The sequence below is a fragment of the Salmo trutta genome, chromosome 2 (genome assembly GCF_901001165.1).
Source record: "Salmo trutta chromosome 2, fSalTru1.1, whole genome shotgun sequence".
NCBI classification, from domain to species: domain Eukaryota; kingdom Metazoa; phylum Chordata; class Actinopteri; order Salmoniformes; family Salmonidae; genus Salmo; species Salmo trutta.
In genome coordinates this window covers 52641969-52663046 of record NC_042958.1, presented here as the reverse complement: position 1 = coordinate 52663046, position 21078 = coordinate 52641969, and the positions used below count along the sequence as shown (strand labels likewise).

Here is a 21078-nt window from a genome sequence, read left to right as displayed (position 1 = left end):
CATTCTCAGTATGGGGGAGTCTAGTATTAGATGACACATTCTCAGTATGGGGGAGTCTAGTATTAGATGACACATTCTCAGTATGGGGGAGTCTAGTATTAGATGACACATTCTCAGTATGGGGGAGTCTAGTATTAGACGACACATTCTCAGTATGGGGGAGTCTAGTATTAGACGACACATTCTCAGTATGGGGGAGTCTAGTATTAGATGACACATTCTCAGTATGGGGGAGTCTAGTATTAGATGACACATTCTCAGTATGGGGGAGTCTAGTATTAGATGACACATTCTCAGTATGGGGGAGTCTAGTATTAGATGACACATTCTCAGTATGGGGGAGTCTAGTATTAGACGACACATTCTCAGTATGGGGGAGTCTAGTATTAGATTACACATTCTCAGTATGGGGGAGTCTAGTATTAGATGACACATTCTCAGTATGGGGGAGTCTAGTATTAGATGACACATTCTCAGTATGGGGGAGTCTAGTATTAGATGACACATTCTCAGTATGGGGGAGTCTAGTATTAGACGACACATTGTCAGTATGGGGGAGTCTAGTATTAGATGACACATTCTCAGTATGGTGGAGTCTAGTATTAGACGACACATTCTCAGTATGGGGGAGTCTAGTATTAGATGACACATTCTCAGTATGGGGGAGTCTAGTATTAGATGACACATTCTCAGTATGGGGGAGTCTAGTATTAGATGACACATTCTCAGTATGAGGGAGTCTAGTATTAGATGACACATTCTCAGTATGGTGGAGTCTAGTATTAGACGACACATTCTCAGTATGGTGGAGTCTAGTATTAGATTACACATTCTCAGTATGGGGGAGTCTAGTATTAGACAACACATTCTCAGTATGGGGGAGTCTAGTATTAGATTACACATTCTCAGTATGGGGAGTCTAGTATTAGATGACACATTCTCAGTATGGTGGAGTCTAGTATTAGATGACACATTCTCAGTATGGGGGAGTCTAGTATTAGATGACACATTCTCAGTATGGGGGAGTCTAGTATTAGATGACACATTCTCAGTATGGGGGAGTCTAGTATTAGATGACACATTCTCAGTATGGTGGAGTCTAGTATTAGACGACACATTCTCAGTATGGTGGAGTCTAGTATTAGATTACACATTCTCAGTATGGGGGAGTCTAGTATTAGACGACACATTCTCAGTATGGGGGAGTCTAGTATTAGATTACACATTCTCAGTATGGGGGAGTCTAGTATTAGACGACACATTCTCAGTATGGGGGAGTCTAGCATTAGATTACACATTCTCAGTATGGGGGAGTCTAGTATTAGACGACACATTCTCAGTATGGGGGAGTCTAGTATTAGATGACACATTCTCAGTATGGGGGAGTCTAGTATTAGATTATACATTCTCAGTATGGGGGAGTCTAGTATTAGATTACACATTCTCAGTATGGGGGAGTCTAGTATTAGATTATACATTCTCAGTATGGGGGAGTCTAGTATTAGACGACACATTCTCAGTATGGTGGAGTCTAGTATTAGATTACACATTCTCAGTATGGGGGAGTCTAGTATTAGATTATACATTCTCAGTATGGGGGAGTCTAGTATTAGACGACACATTCTCAGTATGGTGGAGTCTAGTATTAGACGACACATTCTCAGTATGGGGGAGTCTAGTATTAGACGACACATTCTCAGTATGGGGGAGTCTAGTATTAGATGACACATTCTCAGTATGGTGGAGTCTAGTATTAGATTATACATTCTCAGTATGGGGGAGTCTAGTATTAGACGACACATTCTCAGTATGGGGGAGTCTAGTATTAGATGACACATTCTCAGTATGGTGGAGTCTAGTATTAGACGACACATTCTCAGTATGGTGGAGTCTAGTATTAGATGACACATTCTCAGTATGGGGGAGTCTAGTATTAGACGACACATTCTCAGTATGGGGGAGTCTAGTATTAGATGACACATTCTCAGTATGGTGGAGTCTAGTATTAGATTATACATTCTCAGTATGGGGGAGTCTAGTATTAGACGACACATTCTCAGTATGGGGGAGTCTAGTATTAGACGACACATTCTCAGTATGGTGGAGTCTAGTATTAGATGACACATTCTCAGTATGGTGGAGTCTAGTATTAGACGACACATTCTCAGTATGGTGGAGTCTAGTATTAGATGACACATTCTCAGTATGGGGGAGTCTAATATTAGACGACACATTCTCAGTATGGTGGAGTCTAGTATTAGATGACACATTCTCAGTATGGTGGAGTCTAGTATTAGACGACACATTCTCAGTATGGGGGAGTCTAGTATTAGATGACACATTCTCAGTATGGGGGAGTCTAGTATTAGACGACACATTCTCAGTATGGGGGAGTCTAGTATTAGATGACACATTCTCAGTATGGGGGAGTCTAGTATTAGACGACACATTCTCAGTATGGGGGAGTCTAGAATTAGATGACACATTCTCAGTATGGTGGAGTCTAGTATTAGATTATACATTCTCAGTATGGGGGAGTCTAGTATTAGATGACACATTCTCAGTATGGGGGAGTCTAGTATTAGATTACACATTCTCAGTATGGGGGAGTCTAGTATTAGATTATACATTCTCAGTATGGGGGAGTCTAGTATTAGATTACACATTCTCAGTATGGGGGAGTCTAGTATTAGATTACACATTCTCAGTATGGGGGAGTCTAGTATTAGATGACACATTCTCAGTATAGGGGAGTCTAGTATTAGATTATACATTCTCAGTATGGGGGAGTGTAGTATTATATTATACATTCTCAGTATGGGGGAGTGTAGTATTAGATGACACATTCTCAGTATGGGGGAGTCTAGTATTAGATGACACATTCTCAGTATGGGGGAGTCTAGTATTAGACGACACATTCTCAGTATGGGGGAGTCTAGTATTAGATTATACATTCTCAGTATGGGGGAGTCTAGTATTAGATGACACATTCTCAGTATGGGGGAGTCTAGTATTAGATGACACATTCTCAGTATGGGGGAGTCTAGTATTAGATGACACATTCTCAGTATGGGGGAGTCTAGTATTAGATTATACATTCTCAGTATGGGGGAGTCTAGTATTAGATTACACATTCTCAGTATGGGGGAGTCTAGTATTAGATTATACATTATCAGTATGGGGGAGTCTAGTATTAGATTACACATTCTCAGTATGGGGGAGTCTAGTATTAGATTACACATTCTCAGTATGGGGGAGTCTAGTATTAGATGACACATTCTCAGTATAGGGGAGTCTAGTATTAGATTATACATTCTCAGTATGGGGGAGTGTAGTATTATATTATACATTCTCAGTATGGGGGAGTCTAGTATTAGATGACACATTCTCAGTATGGGGGAGTCTAGTATTAGATGACACATTCTCAGTATGGGGGAGTCTAGTATTAGATTATACATTCTCAGTATGGGGGAGTCTAGTATTAGATGACACATTCTCAGTATGGGGGAGTCTAGTATTAGATGACACATTCTCAGTATGGGGGAGTCTAGTATTAGATGACACATTCTCAGTATGGGGGAGTCTAGTATTAGATTACACATTCTCAGTATGGGGGAGTCTAGTATTAGATGACACATTCTCAGTATGGGGGAGTCAGTCTAGTATTAGATGACACATTCTCAGTATGGGGGAGTCAGTCTAGTATTAGATGACACATTCTCAGTATGGGGGAGTCTAGTATTAGACGACACATTCTCAGTATGGGGGAGTCTAGTATTAGACGACACATTCTCAGTATGGGGGAGTCTAGTATTAGATGACACATTCTCAGTATGGGGGAGTCTAGTATTAGATTATAAATTCTCAGTATGGGGGAGTCTAGTATTAGATGACACATTCTCAGTATGGGGGAGTCTAGTATTAGATTACACATTCTCAGTATGGGGGAGTCTAGTATTAGATGACACATTCTCAGTATGGGGGAGTCTAGTATTAGATGACACATTCTCAGTATGGGGGAGTCTAGTATTAGATGACACATTCTCAGTATGGGGGAGTCTAGTTTTAGATTATACATTCTCAGTATGGGGGAGTCTAGTATTAGATTACACATTCTCAGTATGGGGGAGTCTAGTATTAGATTATACATTATCAGTATGGGGGAGTCTAGTATTAGATTACACATTCTCAGTATGGGGGAGTCTAGTATTAGATTACACATTCTCAGTATGGGGGAGTCTAGTATTAGATTACACATTCTCAGTATGGGGGAGTCTAGTATTAGATTATACATTCTCAGTATGGGGGAGTGTAGTATTATATTATACATTCTCAGTATGGGGGAGTCTGTAATAGATTATACATTCTCAGTATGGGGGAGTCTAGTATTAGATTACACATTCTCAGTATGGGGGAGTCTAGTATTAGACGACACATTCTCAGTATGAGGGAGTCTAGTATTAGATTACACATTCTCAGTATGGGGGAGTCTAGTATTATATTATACATTCTCAGTATGGGGGAGTCTAGTATTAGATTACACATTCTCAGTATGGGGGAGTCTAGTATTAGACGACACATTCTCAGTATGAGGGAGTCTAGTATTAGATTACACATTCTCAGTATGGGGGAGTCTAGTATGTTGATATTTGTTGCTTACTGCAATCATTCTACTAAACAGTACGTTCTAAATAGTATGCAGTATGTGGTATTAGTAAGTAGTAGGCAAGACAGATTTCGGCCAGTGAATAGGGCTAGTTATACAACCTGCCATAGACTGAACTGAATGGATCGAATAGATGAATATACACAATAAATGTATTGATGATGAGACAGCACACATGAATGGATGAAGGAAAGGATTTATGAAGGTTTAGATGAATGAATAGATGGATGGAAGGACAATTGAGGCAGGCTTACCCCGTCTGGACGGCCATCTGAGGCAGTTACAAAGAGGGTGTAGCGATCCTCTGTCTCCCTGTCCAGTGGTTTCCTCAGGACCAACAGCCCTGACCTGGGGATAGGAGAGACAGAGACCCAGGGGTTCTTTTTCACCAACACACTCACATGGTTCAATACAGTCCATTTGCAGCTTTAGTGAAACATTCCCACTCACTCTGCTTCCCGCAGAGCCAAACGTTTTCAGGTCGTCTGAGTACAGATAAACATTACCCATACAACAACATGGAAGAAGTAAAGGAGACAGAAATGATTGCATCAAAGACTGTATTCAGACACTGGGAATGTGAACATTTCAGCTGAAATTATTGAATCACAATTGTGACGGGTTCAACTGTCCAAAAATCACAACCTTGTCAGTGTAAGCAGATTCTTTGTACTTGTAAAATATTAGATTTTTTTTTGCTTGGGGGTATAGAAGCCTGGCTATTTAAGTACATGCACGTCTGATACACTGGGGCAGAAATGCATTATGTGTGGACCAGCCAGCTCAATAGAATAAAATGGAAGCTCAGAGGACAGTTATACGTCGGCACTTTGGCAAGCTAGCCTAGCACAAACACTGAGTGTATAGAATTTACAGTTCAAGGTAATTTGGTGTGGGCTATTCTTGGCATGCATACAGCAGTGGTTTCAGCCCTCTGACACACTGATCCCTGAGTGTTTAAATCTATGGGATGATTCTCTGCTGTCAGCTTTACATCTGTCGGCTGTTTGTCTGCTGCAGCTCTCAGAGATGGGGCCCAAACTCAAGGGGAATTTACAGCAACCTGAGGAACTGTCACGCATCTCGATTTTCCCTCTACTTCTAGTTTTATAATGGTTACTCGCGAGCAATCATTTTAGACAGGCATTACTCAGAAATTAGAAGTCATTTATAATTCGGTATTCAGGAGAACATCTGCACTTCCTCTTCTAAGAGGCCAGTTACACCCATCTTAAGAGGTGTAAGGGTTCTGTGAGGACCACTGTGGACTGATATAACCCTGTTGAAATTAAATAGACAAATGCAAAGCGGCATCTCAATTGCTGCCGCCACAACTCTCATATATATGTATTAGCTATTCATAGAGAGAATTGCTTCGACACACACACACGCACACACATCCTGCCATTCTAAAACATCACAGGATGATGATAACGCCAAGCTGAAATGAAAGATCATGATTATTAGCAGCTGGAAACACAAGCGTGCTCAGACCAAGCATGGGAGAGCACATCATTCACGAGGGTGTTGTTTTGAAGTGCTGAATGACTAGGAGAGCATTAAAGAAGATATCATCTCAAGCCCACTAAGAGACCGCACAGAGAGGAGGTTATTCAACAGATTATGATCTGTAAGGCCTGCCCGTTGTTGGTGCTAAGCTGGCGACAAGATGCAGGCAGGTCTCTGATCTCAACCACCTCTACAGCTCACGTAATAGTCTGGACATTCTGATGTTTTAAGTCTAATACAAAGCAATCCAATGAGCCACTTGTAAAGCTGTCTTGTAAATAATCAACTCCTATCACTATATCAGTTGGATGGAAATAGCTTTCTTCTGATGAACCTGATCAATATGCACATTTTACCTCAGTAGTATGACGATGAGGATACAACGTGTTATGACAGGCAAGTGAATCTATTGGGATGCATCGATTACTAGGGGCTTTACAAGGGGACATATTTGAGCTCTTCTGCTCTGGGACTGGGGAGCTAGGGCCTCTCCTATCCATAAGAGACAGTCTCCGCCCAGATCGCCTTAGCACATTCCCCTCCCCAGCTCCCCAGTCGTGTGCCCTACTGTTCTAATTTGCCTCTTTATTGATGAGACGCGGGGCTTATTAAAACACTATAGTTGTGGTGTATGCAGTTTCCTGGGCTTGACAGTCTGCAACAGGAGAGGCTTGATGACAATGTGAGTTTGGCGCTGTGACTGAAGTGGCCTCTGGTAACATAGGTATGTCTGCATGGCAGTGTGCTGGTTATTGCAGAGGAAAACAGAGAGAGAGGGGAGGGAGGGGGGAAGAGAGAGATTGAGAGAGCAAAGAGAAAAGAGAGAGCACAGGGATAGCTCTAGGCTTCACAGCAAATTCCCAAGTGCCAAATGAACACTGAAAGTGTGGATCTGTATAGACACTGAACAGTGTTGAATTAACACACTGCTTAGTGTAACACTTTATTTGCATATTTTCCAGAGTGCCTTTCAAGTTAATTGTAGAGTTACCACCCGTTACCCGATTTGTTAGTGACAGAGATATGGTTGTTACATTTATCAATTTTCAGTCCTATGGAGTTCATCATGTGAGAGCCTAAGTGAATATGTTAACATTTACTACTTAACACAATACAATGATTATTTCACAAGGCTTTATTTTGAGGGCTTACACAAATAAATACTGGGTTATTTGGATGACCCAACTGCTGGGTTACAGGCATTTGGTAACTTCCCCAGTGCTTTCTCCCTCTCTCTCTCTTTGTGTGGGTGTATCTGATTGTGTGAGTGAAGACAGGTGTGCTGGAGTCAGAGCAGATCCCCACCAGCTGCAACCTGTTCCATAATCAAGACCTCTACAAATACTCAGCCCTGCCACTGCTAGTTCGTAGCCTCCTCTCATTCTGTCCGCACTGACTCTGGTCCCTGTCTCGTCAGTCCTGCTTCCCTGCCCTGGACCCCCGCTCTACTGCTTCCTTGGATTCCACTCTAGATCTGCTTACCCTGCCCCTATTCCCCTTGCCCCTACTCCCCTTGCCCCAGCCGTAGCCTCAGTTCCTGGTTCCCTGCTACCCACCTGAGCTCCTCCTGGCCTGCACCCCATCTCCCCCCTGCTTTTCAATAAATACCTTGTTTACTTTATCCCTGTCTCCTCGTCTGAGTCTGCACTTGGCTTCACATGCTCCACCCTGCTTAACAAATTAGTAGGCAACGCCAACTCATAATTGGCTAAAATCACACAATGCACACCAATTATATTTTTGGAAATACTTATCTTCCTCTGTATTTCTTACTACTAAACATAAAAAACATTTTCTCATATGTTGATGTTGGAGGGGGGTGGTGGAGTTGAACATTCTTGAAAAGTCCCTATAATATGATCATCAGGATTGACATTTACTGTCATGGGTGGCCAAAAATAACTCTATAAAAGCTACACCGCTAATAAACCATGCCTCCTGAAAATAGCCTAGAGATTATAATAAAATTGACCTGCAATAGAGCATGCTGGGAAATATGATAATGGCCGTGATTATGGTTCAACTCTGGTTATTAATACCAACACTGGGGGTTATTTTACGCCAATGAGTGGTAATTCAACATTTACAGAGTTAATTGTTAAGTTTATAGTTTAGGCCCTCAAAATATGTTTTGGATTGTGTTGTGTTAAATAATTCCGTTTAAATGATAAGATATTCACTCAGGATCTCACCTGGTGAAGTCCAGAGGACTGAAAACAGATGAATGCAACAATGATGTCTCTGTCACTAACAAACACAGTTCACTCAAAATGCAAGGCACTGGGAAATAAGTCTTCCAACCAATGTCTATACTGGTCCACACTTTCAGTGTTAGATTTAACATTTGAGAATTTGCTGTGTTGCTTCGCTGCTAGCCATACAAAAGTGCTCCATAAACAATCACACCAAATCTTATTGCAGGCTTCAATTTCATCTCTGAAATTAAGAAAAAAGATTTACTCCAAGCCAAGGCACAGGGGTAACCTCGAGACTACTAATGTATAATCTGATATGTGGACTGTTTTTCAAACTGGGAGAGAATTGTTTTGGTTTTTATTCATTTATTACTTATTAATTATGTATTTAAGATGCTATGGAGAATATTATCTACATTTCCAGCCCCTAGTGTCTCGTAGAGAGTTTCAGAGAGAACAGTTTGGTTTACTATCTGTATTGAAAAAAGCTCCAGACACTTATCCAGGCAAAACACTATCATTTTCCCAAATCGACTCCTCTGCAACAGAGAAATATTATTTATATTAGTTTCATGGATAAATCCGCTACTATGATAGGTAATGTAGTTGATGACTAAAATGAGCTCACGTACATCTGCGAGAGCTCAAAGAGGTGGTGGGGATCCCCGTTCTGGATGCTGTAGGTGATGACGTCTCTTTCACGGTCCGTTGCCTGTAGCAACACAGAGAAGCCCCTTCATGTTGCCGTTATTCCACTACTTTCACTACGACTCCAATAAAACAACAGAATGAAAAGGCATCAAGTTAAATCCATAGCGCAGTCCATAAATGTAATGTGGCGAGATCAAACCCAATTTCACAATGACTAAATTACTTCACACAGTATCCAGTCCATTTCTACTTGACGCATTACAAACAATAGTTTGGTACACACATTTTTTACCAAAGCGAAACCTTTTTTTGGTGCTATATAGAACCTTTTTTTGAAGGTTCTATAAAGAACCATGCTCATAAGGTTCTAAATGGAACCTGTATGGTGTTATAAAGAACCCTTTCCTAAGGTTCTATAAAGAACCATTCAAAAAGATATAGCACCAAAAAAGGGTTCCGCTATGGTTGCAACCCTTTGTGGGGCTACATAGAACCCTTTTTTATGGTTCTTTATGGAACCTTTATGGAGAATGGTTCTATAAAGAATCTTTCTCAATCTGAAAGGTTTTTTGGAGATCCTTTTGTAGAACCATACAGGGTTTTTAATTCTGGTCAGCCATATAATATTATTAAACTTCCATAGGTGTTATTATTGTGTTAATTAACAAGTTGAATCTAGTGAGCTATGTCTGGAACAGCTGGGGGTCCCGGAGGAGGGAAATGAGAACCACTGACTGATATAATAACATACATAAATATTTCACAAAACACTAATAAAAGCCATAATCTTACATAACATGTAACAGCATAACACAACAGATTACATAAACTGGAATGACACTCTCACTCACGGTTGTACAAAAAGAGATGTGCGCAAACCACGCCCCAAAATAGTCTAATGAGCCACCTCCCCTACACTTTAGTTATCATTAAAAGAGCAACAACAAAAAATAGTGAACTGAACAGAATCATTGAAGAGCTCAAAGGGTTCATTGAGCCATTATGGTTCCACATAGAACCATCAGCCTTCCCAAAGAACCCTTGAGGAAGCATCATTTTCTTTGTGTGTACAGTCTAAGAGGTCTACATAAACAGCTTAACCCATTCCTTCTCAAACAGACTAATCTGTAACATTGGTAACTGTCTCAGTCCCTTCTCAGACTGAATAGGGGCCATTGTTAGGAGCTATTCAGCTGTATAGAGTACACTTGTGGCCTGACAATGATAGTCAGGTAAGATTCTGAAGCAGATCCGGGTACAGTATGCTCAGTGTGTGCTACAGAACAGTGTGGCATTGTGAAGAAGCCTTGTCCCCGTGCTCACCTGCAGGCTGAGGAGTGTGGCTCCGATCCTCATGGCCTCGCTGACCTCCAGGCTGTAGAGAAAGCGGGGAAAGCGTGGGGGGCTCTGGTTGTTGGGGGGGAGCACCTCAATGTACACGGTGGTGATGGAGCTCCTGGGACGGGAGATAAGGATGGGGAGAAATGAATTCTGGGTGAAAAAAATCCTGATGAAGGCTGAGGGCTGAAATGTGTTGGATTTAATTTTAACAATAAAAAGCACTTTTATCAACTTCAACTGTCCACAAAGAGCTTCACTTCTGAAAAACAGAAACGGTAGGCGGTTTTGTTTACATTATGAGAATTTCTGTGTGGGATGTAGGGTTCTGTTGTCGGTGTTTGTTTTGTGTTTGTTGGGGGGGCGGGGGGTTTGCTAGAAAATCTATATGATTGTAGATTAAAAAGCAAGGAGGTACTGTACGTAGGTTGGACAAGAGTTAAGGTTAGCCAACTTAAAGCTGAAATCCGTAGTCGGTGCAATTGCCACATCCGTTTGCAATATTACAACAATAAAGAAGTCACTTCAAACAACAAACACCATTTTTTTTTTCACTCTGACCTCACGTGCTATAGAACAGCAGCATATGCACTGCTACTTTCTTTAACCACAATGCTGGATGCTCTTCTCCTCCGTTTCATCAACAAAACAAAATAAATAACAAAGGTGCAGTGGCGAACTGTGGCGCTGTTTTCCCCTTGACAGATTTCAGTTGTAAATTAGTTTGAGATACATCATCTCCCAGTATTTGGTATAATCTGTATCCTGCAGCATATAGAGAGAATCTTGAGATTGTTTTAGAAAAGCTGAAATAAACAACCTCTAACCTTGAGCAAGGTCATCAAATCAAATGTATTTATATAGCCCTTCTTACATCAGCTGATATCTCAAAGTGCTGTACAGAAACCCAGCCTAAAACCCCAAACAGCAAGCAATGCAGGTGTAGAAGCACGGTGGCTAGGAAAAACTCCCTAGAAAGGCCAAAACCTAGGAAGAAACATAGAGAGGAACCAGGATATGAGGGGTGGCCAGTCCTCTTCTGGCTGTGCCGGGTGGAGATTATAACAGAACATGGTACAGTACTTCACTAGAGACTGAATCCCTGGTCAGTGAAATCACAGTTGTGTACAGAACATTAAGCTCCAAGTGTCTGAGTCGGGCCTGAACAGAATAAACATAATTTAATGATTACAGCAAGTAAATTTTAGAGAAACATATGAGGGACTTTTAAGACTGGTTATTTGAAGACTGGTTATTTGAAGACTGGTTATTTGAAGACTTTTTTCCACTGGGGCAATCATGGCTGCTTTATTCATAAAGCCACTGGAAACATGAATCAAACGGTTTTGATCCTGGACATGCTCCAAACAGAACCCTGTAAATATAAGTAGTGATTTATCAAACAATCATACGAGCGTCAAACGCACACAAGTAGGAGATAACCATTGATAAATACCTATTGTTCTCAGCCTCAGTGCTCGTGCACAACTTTGGCTATTTTGCATTTGAAAACACCCCCAAATAACCATATATGGCCAAAATCACCCAGTAAAGCCCGTGGAGAATACACAACGCCATACCATGAAATACAAAGTCGCAACCCATGATGTATTGTTGTCTCTACCTTCTTGCCCTTTGTGCTGTTGTCTGTGCCCAATACTGTTTGTACCATGTTTTGGGCTGCTACCATGTTGTCCTGCTACCATGATGTTGTCATGTTGTGTCTCTTGTCTTGATGTGTGTTTTGTCCTATATTTTTATTTTATTTTTAATCCCAGGCCCCCGTTCCCGCAGGAGGCCTTTTTCCTTTTGGTATGCCGTCATTGTAAATAAGAATCTGTTCATAACTGACTTGCCTAGTTAAATAAAGGTAAAATAAAAATTGGAATAAAAAAACTAGCTGCAGCGAACTGAAAAGACGAACGACCCAGGGATGTGTGTGCTTTGGGGACCTTTAACAGAATGTGACTGGCAGAACGGGTGTTGTATGTGGAGGATGAGGGCTGCAGTTAATATCTCAGATAGGAGGGAGTGTCAGGCGGTGGGTAACTGGTGCAGTGAATCAGGCGCAGGAGAGCAGAAATGAGTGTACAAGGTATTTAATTCCACGACAGCACCAGTATACAGACAATACTCAAGGTGCGGAGAAATACCGGTCACTCGAAAATAACGGGGGTAAATAAATAACCCGGCAAACATAACCAGCCGACAAGTACCGACATGAAAAATCAATAAACATGCACACTAACAAGTTGGAAACAGAGGGTTAAATAATAATGGGGAATAGAAACCAGGTGTGTCGAAAACAAAAACAAAACAAATGGAAAATGAAAAGTGGATCGGCGATGGCTAGAAGACTGGTGACGTCGACCACCGAACGCCGCCCGAACAAGGAGAGGGACCGACTTCGGCGGAAGTCGTGACAGGGAGTGAGGCCTAAGAGGGTTTTATAAATAAGCATCAACAAGTGGGTCTTGCGACGTGTATACAGAGATTACCAGTTTACAGAGGAGTATAAAGTGCAGTGATGTGTCCTATAAGGAGCATTGGTGGAAAATCTCATGGCCGAATGGTAAAGAACATGTATCCGCTCGAGAGCACTCTTACCTGCCAATCTGTAAATTACATCTCCGTAATCTAGCATGGGTAGGAAGGTCATCTGAATCAGGGTTTGGCAGCTGGGGTGAAAGAGGAGCGATTACGATAGGGGAAACCAAGTCTAGATTTAACTTTAGCCTGCAGGTTTGATATGTGCTGAGAGAAGGACAGTGTACTGTCTAGCCATACTCCCAATAGATTTAGGGAGTCCCATTGCTTTAGGACGTGGTCACGTCTTTTGGATGGGACGTTAAACGGGTGTCCTGACTCTCTGAGGTCATTAAAGATCCCATGTCACTTATTGTAAGAGTAGGGGTGTTAACCCCAGTGTCCTGGCTAAATTCCCAATCTGGCTCTCAAACCATCATGGTCACCTAATAATCCCCAGTTTACAATTGGCTCATTCATCCCCCTCCTCTCCCCTGTAACTATTCCCCAGGTCGTTGCTGCAAATGAGAACGTGTTCTCAGTCAACTTACCTGGTAAAATAACAGGTAAATAAATACAAAATAAAATAAAATGTCTCAGTTTATGTCACCAAGCAGGACAAATTCAGACTTAGTGTAAGGAATTCAGACTTAGTGTAAGGGGCCAGGAGAGAACTTAGGCCAGGTAGGATACAGGCCGGTGCTGATGGAGGACGATAGCACCCAGCAACAGTCAACAAAGTTTAATGCTTAAAAGCAGCAAATCAAATTGTTTCTTGGACAGACTTGGTGGAAACAACCGAGCACTGAAGGTGATCCTTGGTAAAGATTGCCACTCCCCCACCTTTGGAAGATCTGTCTTGCCCGAAAAAGGTTATAACCAGAAAGGTTAACATCAGTATTCAAAACCCTCTTCCTTAACCACATCTCAGTAATGACCAACACATCTGGATTGGAGCTGTGAACCCACACTTTCAATTGATCCATTTTATGTAATAAGCTTCTAGCGTGCAGAAAACCCAGGCTTTTACGAAAGCAGATATCAGTGAAGCAGATATCAGAGCACAAGTCAGAATTGGTGATAACAATAGTAGATGGGCCAGGGTGTACATGCACATTTCCAGATATCATCAGCAGTAATAGAATCAAGGCATGGCAGAGGACAGGGAGAGCTCTGCAGTGTTGATTTATGACATCTGAATGTGCATTAGATGGCAACAATATCATATTGTACAGCAATTTCATCAAGTAACATGAATACAAAGCCGGCGAGAGGTGGTTAGAATAAAATGGGAGGCCAAGAGTCTGTGTAACCAATAGAGAGTCAGAGTCCCGAGTGTGGGAACAAACGTATTCTGTCCCATGGTTGGGTAAACAAGAAATGGAATAGTCAACAAAGCATGCAGTAGTCATCAGGCAAATAACAAAATAGCAAAATGTTATATGTTAGTTTGTTTTGCTGATGATTGCATTCGAAACATTGGCTCATCGAGGGCTGTGAGATGCCGATCAGCAGGCTCCCGCTGAAAAGTGCCCGTTGCCAAAAACCCAAGGGTGGATAGCACTTGGATGTGCACCGGAATGGCATGTGTTTGCCTTTTTAAAGTAGGTCTTAAATCCTTCCAAATATTCTATAAAATTAGTTTTGGGAAACAATATCTGAACGGCCAATCTGTAATTTATGCAACAACAAAAAATCTCACCTGTCTCTAAAAATGTGCTCTCTGCGAAATGCAGCGTGTGCCAAATCTTCCATCAGAGCAAGATCTCTCTTTCCCATTATCTCAGTCTTTTATAGTATTCCAACAATGGTTTCAATTTCATACGTGCATCTAATTTAACAAATTACTGTACTTTGTATGGATTATTCTCATAACATATTTACTGATGTGATAAAGGTATATGCCTGTCAAGATATGTTGCATGAATTCACAATGGAAATACAATGAAATCTAAAAATGCTTGAATTATTACTCTCACAATTTCAACATATATTTTCTCTATTCTACGCTTGACAAGCAGTTCCCTTATTCCACCGCTTGGCGCTGTGCGTACTCATGGTCATGGCTGTGCGTAAATGTACGTACACTCTGAAGCCAACGTTCATACAGATAAATATCACACTTAGCGTGGAAATGATCCCACACATGGTTTACACACCGATTTGTGCCTACGCATGATTGATAAACGAGGCCCCAGATTATTACATGGTTCCCAGTCGTTGGATACGTATTCACACCCCTAATCATCAGTCTTATCTTGCGTGTTTGTCCTTGACTCAAAACAAAGGCTTACAAGGATCTTTGTGCGGCAAAACATTTACCTGGCATGTTCGATGAAAGACGAAATTCCCAAAACTGCTGCCAAAGAGACCCTAACGTTTTCCTCTTCAGATAGAACTGAGCCAGTAGTCACTGCCAAATTCACTACATTTCTCTTTCTATTTCAGCCTGTTGAGCTATATTGATCCTGTGGCCACCAAGCTTTACAGAGGGCAGAAAGGCAACACAGATTGAATTGAGTTGGAGGGTAGGCATTGCAAATCATTATGAAAAGTCTCTAGTTTCCGCTTTGGGTGCCAGATGGGCCAGTCCTGCGAGTAACATTTACCGGCACATTGTTCCAGGGATATTTCCCTAGCATAATGTGTTACCCTGCAGAACACTATAGATTTAACACACAGAGACAGAGACAGACAGAGACAGAGAAAGACAGAGAGAGACAGAGAGAGAGACAGAGAGAGAGACAGAGAGAGAGACAGAGAGAGACAGAGAGAGAGAGAGAGAGAGAGAGGAATAGACAGACAGAACAAGAGAGAGAGAGGGGGGAGAGAAAGAGCAGAAAGAGAAAGAAAGGAAGCGAGTCTGTGACTGCTGCAGACGGAATGGAAAGTGACTTGTACTCTGCGGCTCTCAGCCTTTACTGGCCACGCCAGTTCCCAGCCTCCACCTCCCTACTCCGCCTTTCCATCCTCAAGCTCCCCTGCTCGGTCTCCCCACACCCCAGCTCTACCCATCCTCCCCTCCAGCCTCTCACCCCTCGGGGCTTCCCACCGCCAGCCCTACCCATCCTCCCCTCCAGCCTCTCACCCCTCGGGGCTCCCCGGGGCTCCCCACCCCCCAGCCCTACCCATCCTCCCCTCCAGCCTCCCACCCCTCGGGGCTTCCCACCGCCAGCCCTACCCATCCTCCCCTCCAGCCTCTCACCCCTCGGGGCTCCCCACCCCCCAGCCCTACCCATCCTCCCCTCCAGCCTCCCACCCCTCGGGGCTTCCCACCGCCAGCTCTACCCATCCTCCCCTCCAGCCTCCCACCCCTCGGGGCTCCCCAACCCCCAGCTCTACTCATCCTCCCCTCCAGCCTCCCACCCCTCGGGGCTCCCCACCCCCCAGCCCTACCCATCCTCCCCTCCAGCCTCCCACCCCTCGGGGCTCCCCACCCCCCAGCCCTACCCATCCTCCCCTCCAGCCTCCCACCCCTCGGGGCTCCCCACCCCCCAGCCCTACCCATCCTCCCCTCCAGTCTCCCACCCCTCGGGACTCCCCACCCCCCAGCCCTACCCATCCTCCCCTCCAGCCTCTCACCCCTCGGGGCTTCCCACCGCCAGCCCTACCCATCCTCCCCTCCAGCCTCCCACCCCTCGGGGCTTCCCACCGCCAGCCCTACCCATCCTCCCCTCCAGCCTCTCACCCCTCGGGGCTCCCCACCCCCCCAGCCCTACCCATCCTCCCCTCCAGCCTCCCACCCCTCGGGGCTTCCCACCGCCAGCTCTACCCATCCTCCCCTCCAGCCTCCCACCCCTCGGGGCTCCCCACCCCCCAGCCCTACCCATCCTCCCCTCCAGCCTCCCACCCCTCGGGGCTCCCCACCCCCCAGCCCTACCCATCCTCCCCTCCAGCCTCCCACCCCTCGGGGATCCCTGGGGCTCCCTATTAGCCTCACCTCCTCTGGGACCCCGGACCGTTATCCACAGCCTTCACGGTCAGCGTGTAGGAGCGTCCCACGGCTAGGGAGACTCCAGGCACCACGGTGATCACTCCTGAGCGGTTATTTATGATGAAGTGTCCTTGATCCCCCGCCAGGATCTTGTAGGTCACAAGCCCATTGGGACCCCCGTCAGCATCCAGAGCCGTCAGCTAAAAGGGAGACAAGAGAGGAAGTCTCTCACTCAACAGTGTCCTCTGGTGTCCTAAGCCCAGGGACTTTACTAGGGGAAGGCCATCTATCCCAATATTTTCCCTACATTTCAAGGAACATGGAAATGTTTGATTCCTCGCTGATATATTCTACACATATCAAATGCATAATTAAATATCTTGCGTTGGGGGATTATTAAACATTTATGGCAAATACAGTCAGTGAATTTGAAATAAGTAGAAACTGATATCATAATCAAACGCAGAAATACCTTTTAACCTTCGCATAATCCAATTATAACATACTTCATATTCAACGTGTAGAAAAGAGGACACACTTTGATAGAAATCTCTAAACAATAATGTGTTTACGTAGCAAAACGCTACAGTGTGTAACTGAGAGGATGTATAGTGTTATTTTCCCCATACGCCATTCTGAGACTTTACATACTGTAACTCAAAGATGAATGACTAATGAGACAATGCAATCACAAGCACCTCATCAACAGTCATTCAACCGACAAAGAGTTAACTCATAACTGCCATTATTAACGTGCTCCTGAAGCCTACCGGCTTGCTATGAGAGGAAGTCTTCCAATGGGAAAACAGAGATTAAACTGCCTAAATTTGACCTTTTCTGGCAGTCTTTTGTTTCCTTTAAGTATCAGAGTGACTGACTGGACTGGGCTCATGCTCTGACTGCAAAACAGGGGTTCTAACAAATGACACACAATCCTCCCAACACCCAGAGGGGAACAGCCTATGGCAGCAGCTTGCTGAGAGCTGAACCAAACAGTCTGCTACCACAATAACTCCAGGTTTACTAATGCTATTACTCTAAGTAAGTGGATGGTTTGGGAAAACAGCGAGTGAGTATAGCATATTGATTACCTGTAATATTGTTTCCCCAGGCTGCATATCTGTGTAAACATTGACACTGTAGGAGGTGTTGGGGAAGGTCGGTGTGTTGTCGTTGGCATCGATCACTGTGATATTAATGGTCACTGGAGTACTCTCCTGAACTCCATCAGAAGCCACCATCTATAGAGAAGAGAAGTGAGAGAGCGAGAGAGCGAGAGAAATGATCAAAAACCTCAGAGAAAACCATTGAGGAATGAGCTATATGAACAGCCTGTTGAGAACATTTATGAATGATTGAATCAGTGCTCATTCAGGACACACATGTATGCAGTAGAGAACAACCTATATATCCCTGACATGTTCTGTCAAGGCAGAAACCAATGGGACAGTCCCTGACAGTCACAGGACAGAACAGGAAGATAAGGGTGGTGACCAGTGGTCAAAGATGAAAGATCGAGAGCAATACCCTTATTGAAAGCTGTTTACACCGGCTTTACAGATATTAATTCATCACAATGACTAAACAAAACCTATTGTCTTAACAACAACGTACAGTAACAAAGACTACAACACTCTTATAACTCCAATTGTGATTGCACACCATTATTGTTTTTCTCATTAGATAAAGTGTGTGTGTGTGTGTGTGTGTGTGTGTGTGAAGTTGTATCTGACTGTCAACTTCCACATAGAACACAACCGCTCACACAAACTAACCGAGAGTAACAGCAACTTCAAAAACAAAAGAGCATGTAACAAGTGTCAAACAGCGAGAAAAGCACCTTGATCCTCAGTTGAGCAGGAAATAAAATATCATCCGTGTTCAAAGCTCTCCCCATTAACTTTTAGAGTTGTACCTCTTTCCCCGCCAAAATACGACGACAGAAGCATCTAAAAAAGCCCACAGGTAAACACAGCGATGAGTGCTAGCGAAAACCAGAATCGAGAAACATCTTTTCAGTGTTTCTTTATGTTCATAGTACTTAGCAACACCACACTTCAAAGTCTTGACAGGATAGCGCTGCGGGCTCCTCCACTGCTCCAGCAGGATGTGGTGGTGGGAAGAGAAAACGTCCAAATGTTGTTTCCTTCTCTGAGTTTCCGGTGCGATGCACTGCGCCACTCAGAGGAGCTAACATTATAAAAACCTCTACTAGCTCACAACTTCATAACACAGCACAAAGCCTCTAGGCAAGACATAGAGGTAGAGGAGATGATCATTTGACATCATTAGGTGGGTAGCGGTTGTTGTAGATGTAATTTGACTGGCAGGAAGAGTGTCTTGCAGAGTGGGTGGAATAACACATTCAGTGGCCACAGAGCCAACTGAATGAACTCAAATAGACATACTTCGACCGAATATGTATTGGAACACAAAACAGTGAGAGACACATCCTCATGGATTTCTCCACGGTAATGCTGGAGAGGGGAAACACATATTGAGGTGCTGACTGACTGGGTATCGTTCGTATGCACGACGGATCCATAATTTAACAGCACGGGTGGAACGGCTCTCAGAATCCTTCCCAGACAAGCGAGCTTGGTCTCAGTGTTTTAATCAATCTGTTACTGCCAGGACATGGCGGCCGAGTGCTCGGGAATGCTAATTCCACTGCCCTGTGCACCCCAGAGTTAGGGCTGGAGGGAGCCGCACACCAACGTTTACATTCAGAGAAGTCTGATGTTGTCTGGATCTTTTGGCACCAGGCATTATTTCACATTCTGATGTTTATTGGAGGGAAACGTAGCACTGCTTGCTTAGCGAGTACCACTTCCTCCTGACTTGGCTCATACCAATGCTGGAATGAAGGACCTCTGCCTTGCTAACACAGGTGACTGTCCTTCTGAAGCATCTTGCCCAGTCAGCACACTGAAAAGCTAGCTATTCGGCAGCGCAAGTACAGATACTTCAGGCTGACGAGTGAGTTTCACAGAGCCCATCTGCTATACGGCCCTTGAATCGCAAACAGACATCCAAACCTAAAAAGTTATTTGAAAGACCTACATCGGAATATAGCCAGACTGGCAAAGTCCATCAATAAGACATTGCCTTTACAGACTCTGTTAAAAGATAAGGTCTCTGAATTCTAAAACAAAGATGTGGTGAGGTGGGCAAGATAAATGGAACTGTAAGAAGTTCTTATTGGAAAAATTCCAATTCTGGTTTCAGATGACATGGCACTTGGCAATTTCAAAGCCTGACAAGACGACGGTTCTTAGACTGAGTGATACACCTGTTAGGTGACATTTCTTGAAATAAACGGTACATCTGATCTAGAGGGAACAGCGAATAACCCAGTGGCAGTTATAGCTGAGTGAAGAATACATCAACAAACATATGGAGGAACAGGACTGAGGATAGCAGTATGCTGTTCTGAACTGGGCTGTTCTGAACTGGGATTTTCTGAGCTGTGCTGTTCTGAGCTGTGCTGAACTGGGATTTTCTGAACTGTGCTGTTCTGAGCTGTGCTGTTCTGAGCTGTGCTGTTCTGAGCTGTGCTGTTCTGAGCTGTTCTGTGTTGATCTGAGATGTGCTGTTCTGAGTTTTGCTGTTCTGAGCTGTGCTGTTCTGAGCTGTGCTGTTCTGAGCTGTGCTGTTCTGAGCTGTGCTGTGCTGTTCTGAGCTGTGCTGTGCTGTTCTGAGCTGTGCTGTTCTGTTCTGAGCTGTTCTGAGCTGTGCTGTTCTGAGATGTGCTGTTCTGAGATGTGCTGTTCTGAGATGTGCTGTTCTGAGATGTGCTGTTCTGAGATGTGCTGTTCTGAGATGTGCTGTTCTGAGCTGTGCTGTTCTGAGCTGTGCTGTTGTGAATTCTGCTGTGCTTTATCATGGTCTTACAGCTGGACACAGTGCACTAGCCAGCAGCAGAGAGTATTACTGTTGAATGAAAGCTCAGTAGTTGGTGATTCATGGTTTCATCATTTCCATTTTGTAGGTGCTGGCTCAGGGGAATGCAAAAATACATAATGAGAGAGGCTACTGCATCACATTACATTTAGGATTCACCATCTATCTTTTGCCACAATTACATTTTTCAATAAGTGCTTTTACACTGATTGCTTTGTCTAATCTCGACAATCAAATCCACAAACCCTTCTCACTTTTTACTTACAAATTGCTGCAGACACACCATAGAAACACATATAAATACACACATGGTGAATCATGCACGGCACGGCACGCACAGGCAGGCAGGCAGGGTG

General features: G+C 43.6%; 1 protein-coding gene across 4 annotated transcripts in view; it reads right to left on the bottom strand.

Annotated features, from left to right (window-relative positions):
- Positions 1 to 21078, bottom strand: part of LOC115156999 (protocadherin-15) — a 329145-nt gene that overhangs the window by 127176 nt on the left and 180891 nt on the right. For all 4 annotated transcript variants that reach the window (XR_003868374.1, XM_029704842.1, XM_029704851.1 and 1 more), the window contains exons 14-18: positions 17911 to 18060; positions 16826 to 17019; positions 10345 to 10477; positions 9003 to 9082; positions 4921 to 5014 (exon numbers count right to left, since the gene is read on the bottom strand). Coding sequence is in view for 3 of the 4 variants with exons in the window: in XM_029704842.1 (XP_029560702.1) it covers positions 4921 to 5014; positions 9003 to 9082; positions 10345 to 10477; positions 16826 to 17019; positions 17911 to 18060 (651 nt within the window). In the remaining variant the exon portion in view is untranslated. The remainder of the gene's footprint in view (positions 1 to 4920; positions 5015 to 9002; positions 9083 to 10344; positions 10478 to 16825; positions 17020 to 17910; positions 18061 to 21078) is intronic.